The 18622-nt window shown below is 37.9% G+C and overlaps 1 protein-coding gene across 2 annotated transcripts; it reads left to right on the top strand.

Moving 5' to 3' along the window:
• The first annotated feature begins 3387 nt into the window (after positions 1 to 3387).
• Positions 3388 to 18477, top strand: LOC122667738 (ATPase 10, plasma membrane-type). Of its 2 annotated transcripts, XM_043864139.1 has the most exons (22): positions 3388 to 3461; positions 4733 to 4881; positions 4969 to 5088; positions 5713 to 5811; positions 5944 to 6081; positions 7433 to 7567; positions 7734 to 7913; positions 8275 to 8481; positions 8898 to 9017; positions 10444 to 10563; positions 10672 to 10794; positions 11261 to 11365; positions 11827 to 11971; positions 12987 to 13148; positions 13424 to 13662; positions 14030 to 14062; positions 14167 to 14248; positions 15370 to 15530; positions 15616 to 15789; positions 17269 to 17451; positions 17554 to 17717; positions 18086 to 18477. In XM_043864139.1, the coding sequence occupies exons 2-22, from the start codon at positions 4816 to 4818 to the stop codon at positions 18180 to 18182; spliced, it is 2853 nt and encodes a 950-aa protein (XP_043720074.1). In that variant the 5' UTR covers positions 3388 to 3461; positions 4733 to 4815; the 3' UTR covers positions 18183 to 18477. The 2 variants fall into 2 exon arrangements, with proteins under 2 accessions (XP_043720074.1, XP_043720075.1); XM_043864140.1 differs by lacking the exon at positions 17269 to 17451 and having other exon boundaries at positions 17498 to 17717.
• The last annotated feature ends 145 nt before the right edge of the window (positions 18478 to 18622 follow it).

The following is an 18622-nucleotide window of genomic DNA, read 5'->3' as shown; positions in this document are numbered from 1 at the left end:
AGGCTATTCATTCATACACGCCCAACGCCAAACAATGGAAAAGGAAATACATAAAACAAATAGAGAGCATAATAAGTACAAAGTATGGATATATGGTATCTAAAACCAAGGAGTGGAAATTGACCCGGTCGTACATGCTATTGACTGGGTCATCTAGACTAGGGGTTGGGTCACTACCGCTTCCCTAGATAACAGGTTGTAGCCTTTGCTAAATTTAAGCGCATGCACGAACATGCCAATAGGAGGGGCCCCAAGTATGCCAAACAGTCCAACGCCACACTGCCCACACGTGCCGACACGCTGCCATAGCTTACTTTCAAACAAACTTGTTGGATCAGCAGTAGTCTGCTGGATCAATGAGTGGAGCGTCGATTGACGGCAGGAGAGTGTTGGTGAATACTGACCGATGGCTGGAACAGTAAAGCTGATGATAACCTTGGTGCCATAAGCACCAAGGTCGCCAACACCTGCAAACACACAAAAAAGGAAAAATGAAAGACCGCCCTTGACAAAGAGCCCAGATACTGAAACATATCCATGGAGCACAAAGACTACAATTTTGGCCCACAAAAAACCTAAACACCCACAAATCGGGCCCACTACTCAACACCAGTAAGATGGAGCCCTTGGAGGCCATGGCCACACTTGAGACCAGATCATCCCTGTCATTGAACTCAACCTCGCAGGACTGGTTCAGCCTCAACACCAACACCATTTTCACCGTGTCCGAGCGCAAGTCGAAAAACCTACAGGATCCAACAGTGGAGACTGAAGCACAGGCGTCGGCGCCGCCCCAAGTGAAGTCGTAGAACTCGATGTGGTTGTCCACGGCCTTGTGATTGAAGATCCAGAGAGTGCAGGCAAAGTCACTGCCGGAGGTCCCGATGTACATGAGCTCGGATCCGTTCCAGACGAATGAGGTGCAAGATCTATCATTGCAGTCAGAAATGCACTAGTTGCAAAGGAAGTCCACAGCGTTGTGCTCGATGTCCCAAATGGTGAGGTCGCCACTAGAGGTGCCAATGCGCTTGGGCTCCACCTCGCTGTTCTTATTGCGGTTGAGAAGTTTTTTGTGCTCCACCCGTTCGTTTCCTTCAGAGCTGATCTTGCCGTTGGAGTCAGCAGCGGCATCGTAGGTAGCGGCGTCTTCGTCGATGGGGGTTCCGATGATCATGGTGGAAGAGATAAGGAGGAAAAAGGAGAAAAAGAAAATAGCATGCACAAGGCGGAGAGTATAACACGCACGGTGGCGGAGATACAATACCACGCACTAATGGCAGAGATAGGTCGACGCACGGTGACGGAAGTGAAAAAACAACCTAAACTATAGAGCAGAGCGGAAAAAAAAAACCCTAAAATATTGAGATGTATGCCGGACTGGACTTACTTGGGATTAAAAAAAAAAATATTCACAACAGACAATGAACAAATATAAGTTTTCTCCGTGAGCGGACGGAATTAAGTTTTGTCTTTTTGTTGATTTTTAACATTCCCAGCTTGAACAAGAAACAAATGAAGTTTATGCACAAATCACCTTACAAAGTGAGTCCCATTTTAGACAGACTTCCATGCTTTTCAAATTCAACCAATAATTATCAGTTACTGGTATCATTTAAATAATTCATTTATATAATTTTAGGGAAAAAGAACGTTACCTGGCCACGTGGTCCCTACGCCCTCAAATAAGAGTGGACGTAATTATTGCCTCACCCTCCATAAACTCAAATATTCCATCCATACATGTCGGTGTTGTTGTGTGTGTTGACTGTGTTCTCATTGGCAGACTGCACAACCAGACAACAACAATCTCTTGCCCATAATTTTAACACTAATAAAATGAGACTAGGAGTCATGATCCAAGCCCTTCTGAACCTCCACAACTGACCATTCACTCTTTTGCAAGATTTTTAACTCCATCCGATACAAGCACATGATGGATTCACTCTTCTTCAAAGACCTCATTCCGGTGAGACTCCATTGAGGAGAGAGAAAATTATCTCCTCCAATTCCTGCCCGAGTGACTAGGATGGATATCAGCTCGTATCCGAAAACTAGCAGTTCGCCCTGTTAATCCTCTAGGACCTAAATAACTCAATTTTCGCCCATGAACTATTTGTGTCAAGGGACTCGAAACAACATAGGTCGTGCTATATCATAATTTCTATTTTATATTCAATGTAATATATTCATATTAAATTCAATAAAAATTTAAGCACTAGGGAACCGTACCGGGCGCTTCAAATCTCCCAATTATTAGAGGACTTCGTTCCTCTGTTTCGCATAAACACTTTACTAGCATGTATTAAGCTTCCTTAACTAACATTTGTCACCCTGATTAAAGTTAATTTTACATCACAATAAAGGTTCAAACTCTTTTTTTTCTTGAAAATAGATTCATTTGACCAATTTATACTAATGTTTTTATCAAAAAAAAAAAAAAAAACAATTTATACTAATGGAGACATACAATAGAAATTGATTGACATGTCGAGGGTGGACTTCAATGCAAAGATAAGGTTGCCCCTAGAATTCAAGTTTAAACCTTGTAAACAACCACTCCACAAAGTAGAGGTAAGACTACGCACATATTATGCCCCTCCTTAAACCCTGCAGTGACAGGATCCTTGTGCACTGGATACACCCTTTTTAAAGTGAGTAACAAGCCAGATTTAGGTCTATCATGTGCCACCACTCTTTACAATAAAAGGTTGAAACTTTTATTTGAATACTGCCATCACTCTTCAAATGACCAATTTTATACACATAATTGTACAATAAAAAATGTTTACCCAAAAAAAAAAAGAAGAGTAAACAATAAAAAGTGAGTCACATGTCAGAATTGAGCCTTCAAATTGAACATGTGCTCATCAGTCTTCCACATGTTAAAATGAGGCCAAATTAATAGTGGTTGATACAGTGGTTAGGTGTAGAGGCTTTGAACCCTTTTGAAGGTGGTTGGTTCATTTCATGACATCCTGTTGTCCAAAGTCCAAAGTTAAGTTCACACCCTGACCCAGCTCATAAAATTGTTTCCCTTAAATTAAATTAAACTAAATATATGAGAGACCCGGCCACCCGGGTGGGTGAGGGGTGAGGACTGAGGAATGAGGAGGGCCTGAGCGGGAAGGTGAAGAAAGATGGAGCTGTTGAGGACTGTTAGGTCGGAACGTTTAGTTTTGAAAGACCGTTGGGTAACCAGACTTCATTGGCTACGTCTCACTATCTCAATGGGAGGTATGGCGGGAATCAGATGGAACCATCGATTTTTTCTTCCCAGCAAGTCCCCACCAAACGGTCAGCTAGACAATCCACTCTATCCTTTTAAAAGATCAATTTTTTCCAAAAAGTGTGTTCCTCCCAAATCCTCTCTCAGAATACCCTGCACTGCAAGATTACAAACTAACCTTCCTGCTACTCCCAACAAACTCGGAGTCTTCTTCAGTTTCCGAACCTTTTACATGGTAATGCCTCTAATTTTCAATCGATATTGATACATTTATAGAAATCTGCTACTTGCTCATAACGAGAGGTTTTCAGGGTGTTCACTATACTAGGCCTGTTGTGTACTTGAGCTATTGTATACCAAATAATTGTTGGTATAGGATTTTGTCTCTCTCTGGAGTTGAGTAGAACTCGAGATGGTATTCTTTCTTCTTTCATTCGAATCGTTTAGTTAGTACTCAATTGCATTTAGGCTAAGTTAGTGTAACAGAGTTTTTCTTAAACTTATTGTTTCTGAATTAGTATTATTCAATGCCGATCGTATTTGCTTATCCAAAATAAAAATACAATGAAAAACTAATTCATCAATTTAAATTTTTGAAAATGCTGGATCATAAATGTCTATATTTACAAATTTTTTGAAAGAAATTTCTAAAGTTAAAATAATAATTAAAATTAAGATTAGAATAAAAGTAGTACTAGTAGAGTAACAGTGAGAATGATAATTCAAGTATTTGTGAGAGTAGAAATGCTTGAGCATCATTTCAAAGTTAATGCAGATGGATGCTGCCCATTTTTGCCTTATTTTTGATAACTATAAAGCTTATCCAATGAGAACGAGTGGGTAATGTTTCTCCCAATGGTACAGAATCAAATATTTGGACTTCACTACTAAAATGCCTGCAGATGTTTAATCAAAATAAAAATAAGCTCTTTCATCTACTTGAAAACTAGTTTACTAGTGTGCCATTATTTTTTTTTTCTGGAAATTTGAATTTTTTTAAAATTTTTCCTTAGTCTGTTTACTATCAAAAAGGTCATGATGTTTCTACCTATGGGTGGTAGAATGAAATTGAATTTAAGTCTTGTGACATGTTATCTACAACTCCGGAGGTTGAGATCTCTAAAGACCTGAAACTGGTAGTTATTATTTAAATGAGGTGGGAGAATGGACAACAGAGATAACCAATGAGCAGAACCTTAGATGGATAGATTTTTAGACTTGGCTAGTATATATGGTTCTGTTTGAAAGAATACATATCTCCAAAACTAGATGTATGAAGAATTAATGAAAAGCTTTGGTTTTGAAAGGCTTTCATATTCCTTGGGTGGCCCAAAACAGTTCTTAGTTTCAATTGTCATAAGTTACATTGAGGTAGATGGTTGAACATGGAAAATATTTTGGAAATTAATTAATTTTGTCCTATGCAAAGCCTATACTAGTTGGAACTACAGGTTTTTTTTTTTTCTTTTTTAATAATAAGAACAGCAGAATTTTTCCCGGATGCAGTGCTGTGGATGCTTACTTGACACCTGTAAGCAAGGTTTGCTCTTGTCTTAAGTTGGGACCTTCTAAGAAATTAAGCTTGAATCATGGCTGAAGATTTGGAGAAACCATTGCTTGATCCTGAGAATTTCAACAGAGATGCAATTGATCTGGTAAGATGTGTATTGATGGCAGAGAGATTATCCCCTTTGTAAGACTCATCTAGTGCTCAAATGTTGGTTTGAAATTATGTTTAACAGGAACGCCTACCTTTGGAAGAAGTTTTTGAACAACTGAGGACATCTCGTAGGGGACTTTCATCTGATGATGCTGAAGCCCGCTTAAAGATTTTTGGGCTTAATAAGCTTGAAGAAAAGCCAGTAATCTCCAACTTTCTGATACTTTATGTTTGACATGTACTTGTTCTTCATTAGAAGCACAATAAGTTAATGACTTTGACTGAGCTGAATATAGTTGAGGAAGGGATACTTGGGAACATGAAATAAATCTGAATTTGGGAATATAAACAAAATCCTGAAAAATAATGCTGGTACATGAAAAAGACAAAAGGTCTTATTGGAGGTTTCTTTAGTTATAAAAATTGCAGGTACAAGACAATACCTTCATATATATTTTCGAGTCTCTGAAAATAAGTCCCCTCATAGTAACAAAATAAATCACTTGGTTCTTTACTCAAATATGGAGTTTGGGGCAAGTTGGCTCAAAATTATCGAGCCAAGTTCACTCTATGTTCTAGAACCATGATTTATACTGCTTATCCAAGAAGCAATGTCCATGTGGATGTCTGGTCAAGAAACTTGAGTTATTGCACCAAAAACTCCTAAAAAACTAGGGCATGTCTAGTGCACGAGGCTCCTGCTATTGCAATAGAGTAACCTTACCGTTGTGCCGAGGCCCACCCTCAAAAAACTCTTAAAAGACTAATCCTTACTTATCAGGATGATTTCTGACTTCTTCCACACCCTACATTTATATGAGTGCAGGAGAACAAATTCTTGAAATTTCTTAGTTTTATGTGGAATCCTTTGTCATGGGTTATGGAAGCTGCAGCAGTGATGGCAATTGCCCTTGCTAATGGTGGAGTAAGTCACAAGAGCCTTAGTGTGCTAGCTATCTTTCTTTGGTTGAGGATCCAACTGTTCCTTTCCTCTTTAGAAAATTTCTCGGACTTTTTATCTCTTTTATTTATTAACCTATTTTACATGATATTTCAGGGGGAGGGTCCTGACTGGCAGGACTTTGTGGGGATTGTTTGTCTACTGGTTATCAACTCAACAATCAGTTTTCTAGAGGAAAACAATGCTGGGAATGCTGCATCAGCACTTATGGCCCGTCTGGCCCCAAAAACAAAGGTTGGTGTCCAGCACTCTTGCGCAACTAGCATTCATAAAGCAGAGAAAATTTTCAGTAAGTCTGTTTGAAAATTATCAGAATATCTGTCATTCCTTAGAGAACTTCAGAGGCTCACTAGTATATCCCGTCTGGTCCAAACCAAAACACTTTTCTTTAATTCGAATCTAGAAAGGAATTCATTATCTGATTTATGTTTAAATAGTAAGATAATACAGTTACTCGCCCCTGATCACTTTGTCAGGTGACAAGATGCACACTTCCAATATGCTATATTGACTTTTCACTAAAGAAGTACGCCTGTTTTACTCTGAAATATCCATGGTTTTATCATCTTGTCCTTGTAATTGTTTCCTTCAACTATAACAGTTCTTTTTTTTAAATATATTACTTTATCATCTTTTATGAATGTAACAAAGCAAACAATAGAAAACCCAGGCCGAGAGAGAGTGGAGAAGAGAAGAGATGGAGAAGAGAGAAGGGGACTGGAGATTGAAGTGATTGAGATATCCAGTCCCCTCTCATAACCTTTATTTATATCTGAAATCAGCTTACAAAATAGGACTCCTAGTCTAACTAGGAATCATTCCTAATCCTACTAGGAATTACAAGAATTAGGAAATAACAGAAATCATAATAGAACTAGGAAACCTACGAGGACTAGGATTAACAACTAGGACTAAGACTAACCAACTAGAACTAGTACTAACTATTACAGCCATATTATGAGACACCTAGAAGCTAGGTATCTCGATTAGGACTAGGAGTACCCTAACCGACTTACACTAACCCTAGGAGCCGATAGACACATCTTCAACAATGAATAAACTGGAGCTCTATGGAAGTAGAATAGGAAAAGTCAAGGTTATGCCTAGATTGGAGAACCCAGACTTGGTATTGTTGAATACCAACAGTTACTGTCACTTGGAACATACAATGTGGTTGGGTTAGAGCTATAATTAGAAGGAAAATTATAGTAATTTTATATTTCACAATCCAAATGGTTTAAAGGCTTCAGTGAGATGGAAGAAAAGATGCTACTAGAAGAACAGAAGAGTTACATGGACGTTGGGGTTTCTAGAGGAGAGTCAATTTACCTGATTGAGCATATAAGAACTCAGGGGCTTTCGAAATTTGGAGACAGTTGATTTTTATTAGGGATTTCAATTTCAGTATTGAGTTTAGGTTTTTGTTCTCTTTATTGTGCTAGGTAAGATGCTGACATGTCAACTAAAGAATCTCTATCATGGAAAGTTGCCTGTGGGAGGAAAGCAAATAGCCTCACCTCCTTTATTTTCTTGCACTGTTTCCTAAACAATAGGAGCTTGCTAACAATGTTTGATTGAAATGTAGGTCCTCAGAGATGGCCAGTGGCAAGAGCAAGATGCGGCTATTCTTGTACCTGGAGATATAATTAGCATAAAGCTTGGTGATATCATCCCTGCGGACGCACGCCTGCTTGAGGGAGACCCACTAAAAATTGACCAGGCAAATGCTTATGATCCTCTATTGAGAAGGCCACATGTTTTTCATCCTGCGATTTAGGAAATTTCTTATTATAAGAACATGGTTACTTCTAAGACACCAAATATATCATATAACTAAATCATAAAATATTTAAATAGACAATATTTGATATACTTTCCTGATGCAGTCAGCTCTTACGGGAGAATCTCTTGCTGTCACAAAAAGGACAGGGGATGAAGTCTTTTCTGGTTCGACATGTAAGCAAGGAGAGATTGAAGCTGTTGTGATAGCCACTGGAGTTAATTCTTTTTTTGGGAAAGCAGCACATTTAGTTGACTCCACTGTAGTTGTTGGGCATTTCCAGAAGGTGATGAGAAGTTTCTAGTTCTAATTCTGAAATGATACCTTAAAATTTAAGTACAAACTTGAGTTTTTTTTTTTCAGTTCATAATTGCAAAACTATTTAATGTATATGTAGTTTTCCTCAAAACCACTGGATTTCTTTCTGTCAGCTTCAAAGAATTTAAATTGTGGCAATAAATACTTCAAAAAGATGTTTTTCCAATCAGATGGCTTTTATTTGTTGCCTTTTTCCAGGTTAATGAAGCTGATTTGGTCCTTTATATATCTATCAATCCTCAGATACATGCTTTGTAGATGTGTCTTTACTGTTTTTATGTTCATGTGCTCAGGGTTTGATGTATAACTGATAACATGTTTCTCCCCAGGTCCTTACTTCCATTGGGAACTTCTGCATTTGCTCGATTGCTGTGGGGATGGTTATTGAAATCATTGTCATGTATCCCATTCAGCACCGTTCATACCGAAATGGAATTAACAACCTTCTTGTTCTATTAATTGGGGGAATACCCATAGCTATGCCCACTGTATTATCTGTTACACTTGCAATTGGTTCTCATCGCCTCTCTCAACAGGTACATTTTCTAATAGTTACACTATATGCATGCCAACTATGACGTTTCATGCTCCCTAACAATATGCTTTGGAGGGAGACCAAACGAGGCCAGACACACCATTTGAATGATGTTGAACCCTCTGATAAAAGATATTTTTTCCTTACCGGACCATTGATTGGGTAGTCCAGTAAATGGCCATATTTGTTAGGGGTTATCATAAATTCATAATCCATTTCTGGTTGGTTACTGAGTCATAGAAATACAAATGATGCCATACCAACTGAATGGTATGGATTTCCATGCATTTGTGCCATGCATGTCAGATAGAGCAGGAAGCAAAGCATGTAATCTAGATTTGCGTAGGAAAGAAAAAATGTCAAATTGTCTACACCAACATTAGTGTTTTTCATTTACAACTTCATGTTGTCCTGCAGGGTGCTATTACAAAACGGATGACTGCGATTGAAGAAATGGCTGGAATGGATGTCCTCTGCAGTGATAAAACTGGAACGCTTACTCTAAATCGTCTCACTGTTGATCGAAACCTTGTTGAGGTACATGAAGTGATCCCTGAGACTTAATTTTCCATACATAAAAAATTAATAAAAGAAAACTGATATTATCTGCAAACATTTGTCCAACATTATATAGAATCAATTGAATCTGATGGGGCACATTTGAGTAAGTATTATATCAATTGTGGTGAGTTGCTTTTGACAGACACTTAAAAAACATTTTCATCTGGTCTAATAGATGGCAAAAACAGGACTTACCTCTGGAGTTGGATATTTCCATCTGGCATGAATATAGATTTGCAATTTATGTTGTTAACTCTTTTTCCATTATCCTCATTGGCTAGTGGAGGGATTGAATTGGCCCGATAGCCAAGATATAACTTTTTCTGTCTCCTTTGACATTTCATGTATTATATTTACTTATTCAAGTATACTTTGCAGATTCGATAATTAAAAACATGCTAAAGTAGTTGCGACAAAGCAAAATGGTCAAGTTCGTATTTTCATTTACAATACCCTTAGAGTTGTACATCCCTCATAATTCTAGTTTCTTTCATGCCATTTTCAAACCCTTTGCCACTTAGCCAATATTTTAAACCTGAGTGGTTTTTGGACCTGCCTGGCATCTGGTTCAATAACAGATTGTACAACTTACCTTTGCATGTTTTTCCATATCACCAGAAGCTAAATCTGATGTTCCCAACTTACGGAAGCATCACAAGGACATTTTGATCTTCTTTCTTTGGTCACCTCCATGTACCAATCAACAAAACTCTGGGATCCACAACCTACTTCAACTTTGGGGGATCATAATTGAGATCGATTCTATGTTCTTCAATGAATTCCGTGATTCTAAACTTCTTATCATGTCTGAGACTCTTGATCTACGGGGCTCACACAAATTGATGGATCATCCAGTTGCCGAGTGCCACCAAAGTCAAACAAGTTTTAATTGTGTCTGGTGTTCTGAGCTGATTCCAATTCTTCAGTCTCTATACTTCACTAAGGCCCTGCACAAGACTGGACTGAGCCAGTTATAATAGTGAGATTTAGACTGCAGTGGTCTTGATTTTTTGTTCATCGAGTCTAATTAGCATTCAATTTAGCAGCTTTTTGCATCTCAATTTTACTTACTAGGCCATGATTATTGAACATTTTCAACAACCAGGTCATCATTCTTAAGATGAGGGATCCTGGTTCAACAAAATGGATTCAAGAATCCCATCAATAAAACGTTTAGCCTTCTCCATGTAGTTTCTTGAGGGCGTCCTTTTTCAATTTATCATAACTTACTGTTGATTCATTAATCTCTTAATGATTATGTAATGGTCTGTCTTTGTCAGTTCCCTCTTACCTACACAGAGGGCTGTGTGGGAAGGTTTAACATTTTAAGGGTAATTTTCTTAATTTCTGTAGTGTTCAGGCAAATCAAAGTATCAAACAATTGAAAGGATATACTGTGCAGGTTTTTAACAAAGACATCAACGAAGACACAGTTATTCTGCTTGCAGCTAGAGCATCAAGACTTGAGAATCAAGATGCTATTGATACAGCTATCATAAACATGCTTGCTGATCCAAAGGAGGTAAAAGAAATAGAAAAAGACAATTTATGATAAATCTTTCTTTGGTATGGTATGCTGTTGGAAAAATAGAACAATAATATAACAAGATAAGCCACCATTTGCTTACAGGCACGTGCAAACATCACTGAAGTTCATTTTCTACCCTTCAACCCTGTGGACAAACGGACTGCAATTACATATATTGATTCTGATGGTAACTGGCATCGAGCCAGCAAAGGAGCACCAGAACAGGTACTGAAACATTTTAGATTACTCTAAACAGTGTAATTTTTCAGTTGTTGAGTCAAAGTATATGAATTTTACTGCATATTGTTGAGGAAGTTCGTTTTCCTGTATATGTTCTACTAATAGAATATAGGGAAAAGGCTGGGTATGCTAGCGGTATACCGTATGCTAGCACCCTATGTGTCTTTCTCTCTCTTCCACCCTTTGAATATGTACCTCCAATATGTAGTGAAACCTTGAGCACAACCAACCAGATAGTCTTTTGTACATGGAATCCACCAAATGTCTTGATTGGTTTTTCTCAACAATCTGTTTAGAGGATTTAGACTTGCTTTCGAGTGTGCTATTGCCTTTGTTACCAAATGCTTCAAAAGGAAGCAATCCAAGGTTTATTCAATTTAATATCAACTGTATGAAGATTTTATTTTTAAAGCATTTCATTGATGCATATTTTCTTAAACATTAAATTCAGATTCTAAATCTATGCAAAGAAAAAGAACAGATTGCTGGCAAAGTACATGCCATTATTGACAAGTTTGCTGAAAGAGGATTGAGATCTCTCGGAGTTGCGTATCAGGTACATATGAGAGGCTTCTTAATCTTCCTCCCTTTTGTTCTTATTTTGGTGGGTTAACAGGGTTCAGGATGAGAAGCCCTAACCTTGTGATTGTGGTGGATTTGGGGTGCAACTTGGGCTGGGTTTGGCTGAGTTGGAAAATTGATGAAACTTGAAACGAAGTGAGCCCAAGCCTGCCCCAGCCCTGTGTAATTTGCACCAAAGATGAGCCCAAATTTGGCCCGAGTTGCACCCCTAAGTACAGCACATCTGCCAGTTGAGCCATGGGCTAGCTCAAAGAGATGAGACAATGTAAAGTCAACCAAAAGAAATGTATTTCCTTTCTATTGAAGGGACAAAGGTGATCTCAGTCTACTAAAATGATAAAGGGGATGGGAGGTTTTATCTGAAGTCCTGATTCACATGTCAAATTATTTAAGTTTTATGTTACTAACAAGTTCTTTGACTTAAAATCCTTCCAGGAAGTTCCTGAAAAATCTAAAGAGGGACATGGAGGTCCTTGGACATTTTGTGGGCTGTTGCCATTGTTTGACCCTCCTAGACATGATAGTGCAGAGACCATTCGCAGAGCACTTAACCTTGGGGTCTGTGTGAAGATGATTACGGGTAAGTGGTGAATTTTACTGAACAATGGCAAGCTGATGCTTAATTTCTAAAATCTAATAGCAAACTATTATTTGTTAAAATAGCTATAGTTATCACCCTTCCGTCTTACATCCATTTACAGAAGGGAATAAGATAGTAGTTTCTAATATACTGATTGGATGAAAGTGTTACTTACCAAAGGGATTGGATGAAAGTGTTACTTACCAAAGGCACTTCAAATGTGCATGACTGGATAAATAAACAACCAGAAAATTGATAAATATTCATATGTGACTTGTATTCTTCTATGATTCAGTGTCACCTGGATGAAAACCTAACCCTTTAATGTTTTTCAGAGGAACGGCATTTGATGTGTTAGGGTAGACATTCATTTGTACTTGAATTAGGGAGGGTGGAACGACAATGAACGGGTGGATTAACTTATAGAAATAAATTGGACTGTGGGAGTTAATGGGAAGGCAGTTAGTGTTTCAGTAAATGGTAGAATTATGTTCCAGGTAGTATAAGTGTTTTCTATTTGGTCAGTCATGTTTCTCCAAAATTATGGGAAATTCTCGACCAATGGTTCTTGATATTAAAAAAATGTGTATGCCTTGTAAATGGAATAATTGAGTGGAGATTTTTTTACCCCATTTCTTTCTACTGATGTCCTAGCGATGGGAAGGTATTTTCAGATGACACTGAAAATGCTCGTGTGCATATATGGATTATTGTCAGGTCAGATGCATTGTTGCTCTGCTATTTAGTGAATCTTTATCTGTTTTCCTGCCTATTTGTGTATTTAAATGTTTGCTAAACATTCATTCTTCTAAGTTAATATTCTAAATATTTTTCTTAATTCAATTCCATTTTATTGTCCTCATAATTGACTTTGAATATCATCTACTATTTGGCTACAGATAAGTCAAATCATTACGTGTCACGATAACATATAATCTTCATTGTTATAAGTCTGCAAGGTTTGGGTTGTTAAAACATTACAAAATATGATTAAATTCTTCTTGGGCTTAAATAGGTGACCAGTTATCTATTGCAAAGGAGACAGGCCGGCGTCTTGGCATGGGAACAAACATGTATCCTGCTTCTTCATTGCTGGACCATAATAGAGATGAACATGAAGCTCTTCCTGTGGATGAGCTCATTGAAAAGGCAGATGGCTTTGCTGGCGTATTTCCTGGTATTTGAATCCTCTGTACAATATTCAAGAAATTGTTTACCTATCAAACTATTTTGCTCTGTTTAAGGTCAAATCAAAAGTTCTCAGAGCTGTTTTCACTACCTGATCCATGTGTTGATTGAAAAAGATTTGAATTTTTTTTTTTTAAGGAAAATTTAATATATGGATCATCATTGTAATCAATATAATAGTATCCTCATTTACCTTTCTCCTCCCATGCCATTCTTTATATTTCCTTTCACTAGATTTATTCATCGCATGTATTGAACTTTCAGAACATAAGTATGAGATTGTGAAAATTCTACAAGAAAAGAAGCATATTTGTGGAATGACTGGAGATGGTGTAAATGATGCACCTGCTCTAAAGAAAGCGGACATCGGAATAGCAGTGTCAGATGCTACAGATGCTGCGAGGAGTGCTGCCGATATAGTCTTAACTGAGCCTGGTTTAAGTGTCATTGTCAGTGCTGTCTTAACAAGCCGGGCTATATTCCAAAGAATGAAGAACTACACAGTTGAGTATCGTTCTAATATTACAACTAACAATGGCTATCATCTAGCGCCACTGGTCATGTTGTCTACCAAATAATCTCATTGGATAGCCTAGCCATCAAACATTTGGCTACTCTCATAGACGGTTGCCCAAAGGATATGAGAGTTCACTTTGTTAGATGGTTGGGGCTTCTCTCAGCTAGTTTTGGCCTGGAAAATCTTTTTGCCAACCCATTGATTTGATTTCCCATATTAATCAGAACTGCATTTGATAGAAGCCACTGCATGACACATAGCACTACAGTAATATATCAGAAGTATCTTTTTTTTGGCTTCCTGGCTCCATGTTTGTTTTAAATTGATACTGATCACTCTACATGCGTTTGCAGATTTATGCTGTATCCATAACCATAAGGATTGTGGTAAGATGGCTGTCACATTTTTAATGTTTCCAACTTTACTACTTTATGTTACTAATTTATTATTAAAAAAAGGTGACGACTGACTGGAGTTGCTCGTGTTGCAGCTAGGTTTTATGCTGATGGCATTGATCTGGGAGTATGATTTCCCACCTTTCATGGTGCTAATAATAGCAATACTGAATGATGGTAATGCTTCTACCTGTTGGTTTCTACCCTCTTTTCTTCCATGAGACCTTGAGGTCATGGGTTTAAACAAAAAACTTTTGTTGAAGCTGGGACTGATAATTTCCTGTGAGAGGCAAAACTGAATGCATTGCTAGTCTTAGCTTGTCTTTTTTCATTGTGAATTGGTTCTTATTAGTGTATGTTTCTTCCTGTTTGGCCCCATTCTCTCTCTTTTTGCTCCGGTTTCATTTCTAAGATCCTCTTTTGTTATCAATGAGAAAGCAATATGGAGAACAAAATTCTGGAATGCTCAATCATTTCTCTATGCCACCATCAAATAGTCATAGGTGATAGATTTGCTGAGATGGTGATAAGAGATCCTAATCCATGCTCACATATCCTACAAGTGTTTGAGCATAATATGTTTCTTTTCATTTTATGGAAATGCACGTGCATAGACAAATTTCTTGTGTGTTGCGGGATGGCTTCTCAGATGGGATTGGAACTTCACTGTGAACAATTCTATAGGAGAAATATCTACCAATAGAAGCTCAAGCATAACAAGATAGTCTTTACCACTTCATCTTAGAGGCAGAATAACAGCAAAGACTTATTTTTCACTTCTCTGCAGCTTTGCCTTCTTTCGTTGTTAGCTCTTCACATTTCTTGTTTCTTCTGTTTCCTAAAACGGAATTTACGAGTATGGACAATGAGGCAAATCCTAATATATTGATATCTTATAACCTTCCACGTGAATTTCTTTCTTGAGCTTCAAGTCCTAGAAATATGCTACATGCTCTTAGGCATGAAACAAATTTGAGACTCAATGATAGATTTGAAAGCTTTTTCTAGTTGGACTAAAACCTATCTTGAGCAAACCATGCCAACTTTGAAATATCCTTCTTTAAATTTTATAAATCCTACGAAATACCAATTATGTGTATTTGAATGCATGTCAATGTGCCTGTGCTTGTCTGTAAGTCTGTTCATTTTACTTTTCATTCCAAGTAAAAAATTCTTTTGTTATTCAAACCAATAAATAAAATTTATTTCTTGATGGATATTTGATGCATTGTAATCTAAACTAGAGCATATTCACATGGGAAGGGTTATCAAATGTACATCTTTTTTCTTTTAAACAGGGACCATCATGACCATTTCTAAGGATCGTGTGAAGCCATCCCCAAGACCAGACAGTTGGAAGCTCAATGAGATCTTTGCAACGGGAATTGTTATTGGGACTTATCTTGCATTAGTCACTGTTTTATTTTACTGGATTGTGAAAAGCACCACTTTCTTTGAGGTATTAAGTTCATGATTTTTAAAGATGTAAAGAAGACTGACTTCTATTCCTCTTCTGGATATTGATTCAATTTTTGTGTTAGTAGACTTACTTCCATGTAAGGTCCCTGAGCAGCAGTAGCGAGGAGATATCATCTGCCATATATCTGCAAGTCAGCATCATCAGCCAGGCTCTTATTTTTGTTACTCGCAGTCAAAGTTGGTCCTTTGTGGAGAGACCTGGGACCCTCTTGATGTGCGCTTTTGTGATTGCTCAACTGGTAAGAGTTATGAAAACTGGGCTAAGTTCATTCAAAGCATTGTTCTTGTGGCTGCCCACACTTCATGTGTATCTGTGCACATTCAAGCGCAGACATTTCTACTATTCTTGTGTTTATCGGCTTTCTTCTCCACTTGTTTCTGCATTATAAGATTCTAAAAGCTGCCAATTAAGTCTCTTTTCCATGTAAGGTTTGGAAGAAGCTAGTATAATATGACTCCAACCTTCTAATGAAACCCACGCTGATGAATGCATGAATTGTCCTCAAGGCCATTATTTGGGATATTTGGATGGGTCATCAATGAGCTGAGCCTGAGGCAGAAACTAGAGCTGTTTGGCTTAATGGGTTTCAGCTGAGCTGAGATAGGCTTGGCTTCTTTTATTGATGTGTCAGTTATAGTTATCTAGACAAATAACTATAGTATACTGTAGTTATCTGAAGACATATAAGATTGTTATTGAAACTCGGGCAATTTTTCTTGGCTGCTGATCTCAAGCCCTGATAGTGCAGGTTTTGTCAGGTTGGAATCTGGCATAAGAGTTCAGCTAATCCAAGTTGAGTGTGATAAAATAGAATGTTTCAACAGGACCACATGGCTAACCTCAACTTTTGGACAGAAAATTTTTGCGTTGAGCTAGTGTTAAAATTTTTAGTGAGCAATTATATATAAATCTTAGAGGGCAGACCTTGGTGCAACAGTAAGGTTGCTCCATTGCAACCTAGTGGTCGTGGGTTCGAGGCGGGAAACAGCCTCTCTACGAAGCCGGGGTAAGGTTGCGTACATTATGACCCTCCCCAGACCCCGTAGTGGCGAGAGCCTCGTGCACTGGGTACGCCCTAAAAATTATTTATAAATATTAACTTTAAGTTCTAAATCTTTAAATATCAATTATTACTTTTATTAGTTTATAATTGTTGATGAAACTCTTTTATAACTAAAGATAACATCCCAACCCCACCACACCCCTTCCCTCCCAACAAAAAAATTCTGAAGAGTAGCTATAAAATAGAAGAGCCATCAAGGAAGTGTTTCCTGGATGACCCACCTAGTTGTGCCACGTGTAAGGGTGACTGGAAGTTCTGGATGTTGGATAGATATGGTCCAGATTCACCAATTGTCAAATTTTAAAAGCCAAAACAATAATATACACTCCCATGAATTTGAATTTATTCTATGTGCCCACCTAGTTGTTTCTCTCTCTCTCTCTCTCTCTGAGCCCATGATTAGTGCACCTGAGTCACTTGGACGGAAGCTTGGCTCTTCATGGCTCTTTGACAGCCTACATAGAGATCAGTAGAAACACTGGACTAACTTTAGTTTGAGCTTGGTATGGATTATATGGTTATGTTAATATCTGTGATGAGGAATATGCTCACTCTAGTTCATCAGAAATGCATGATCTCCTATATTCACCTGATTGATGAGTGAATCTACATTGACTCATTTGATTCATGAGTTATTCATTGTCTCCCATGTAGGTTGCCACCTTGATTGCGGTTTATGCTCACATCACCTTTGCTTCAATCCGAGGCATTGGATGGGGTTGGGCTGGTGTCATATGGATCTACAGTGTGATCTTCTACATACCCTTGGATATTATCAAATTTATTGTTCGTTACATTTTGAGCGGAGAGGCCTGGAATTTATTGTTCGATAGAAAGGTGAGCACAATGATTTATGGTTGCTTTCTTTTTCTCTCCTAAGTAGGACAATATTGTTGTGCAACAATCAGTAAAACTGCCGATATCTACTCTTCTCTACAGACAGCTTTTACTTCTAAGAAGGACTATGGGAAGGAAGACAGGGAGGCTAAGTGGGTGCTTTCTCAGAGTACCCTACAAGGACTGGCACCTTCAGAATTGGAGACCAATGGGCGGCAGTCTTCTCTGATTGCTGAACAGGCCAGGCGGCGGGCCGAAATTGCTAGGTAGCTGAAACTTTCATCACTGGTTTTATATTTTAATCGCACAATCTCCGTGTTTCTTCTTTCGTTTTTCCTGTCTGGGCTGGTGATCAACCTGGACAAGCCTGTTGGAGATGGCATAATAATTTGCTCTTTCAACCGAATTTTTTGCCGAACCAATTTTTACCCATTTTTTTCGTGAATTTGCTCTCTATGGACCCAGGTTACTTGCATCTGTTAAGAATTTATCTTACTTCTTTTTGAGATAAAGAACTCTTTATTAGTTGGGGAAATATCTTCTAGTTGGTTTTTTTTTTTTTTTTTTTTTTTTTTTTTGGGGGGGGGATTACATCCATCAGATACTAAATTGACCTCTACCTCCAATTTCGCAGGTTGAGGGAGTTACACACATTAAAAGGACATGTCGAATCAGTTGTGAGACTGAAAAATTTGGACATAAATATAATCCAAACAGCTCATACCGTCTAAAACCACAAAATGGAGATTGACTCGAGTTGGAGAGCACTCGAGCAAGATGTGTTTAGTTTGTAGTTTCTGCGGTCCGCGGAGTGAAGTCATCTTGGCACAAAGTATGACTGTCGGAAAAGCTTTGTGGTTTATGGCTTCAGCAGATTTGGTAGAAACCAACTGTTATTGGTACTGGGTAATGCTGACGATGATGAATGATAATTTGTAAGAGATTGGTATTTTTCATCAATGGGTTGCCCAAAAAATGGTGGTGATTTGAGCAATTACACTCTTTGATTCATTTGGCTCCAAAGGTCAGGAAGCACCTGTAGAGTGCTTATCTGCTAATAACTTGTACCATTTCTCTTTTTTAGACTATGTTACAATTGACATATATTAGGAGCAAGGCAATTTGATTTTTTTTCCCCCTATTCATTAATAATTTGGTAATGTGGTTGAAA

The sequence above is a fragment of the Telopea speciosissima genome, chromosome 7, assembly GCF_018873765.1.
Source record: "Telopea speciosissima isolate NSW1024214 ecotype Mountain lineage chromosome 7, Tspe_v1, whole genome shotgun sequence".
NCBI lineage: Eukaryota > Viridiplantae > Streptophyta > Magnoliopsida > Proteales > Proteaceae > Telopea > Telopea speciosissima.
Note: the sequence above shows the minus strand (reverse complement) of the source record. Positions and strands in the feature narration are given on the sequence as shown.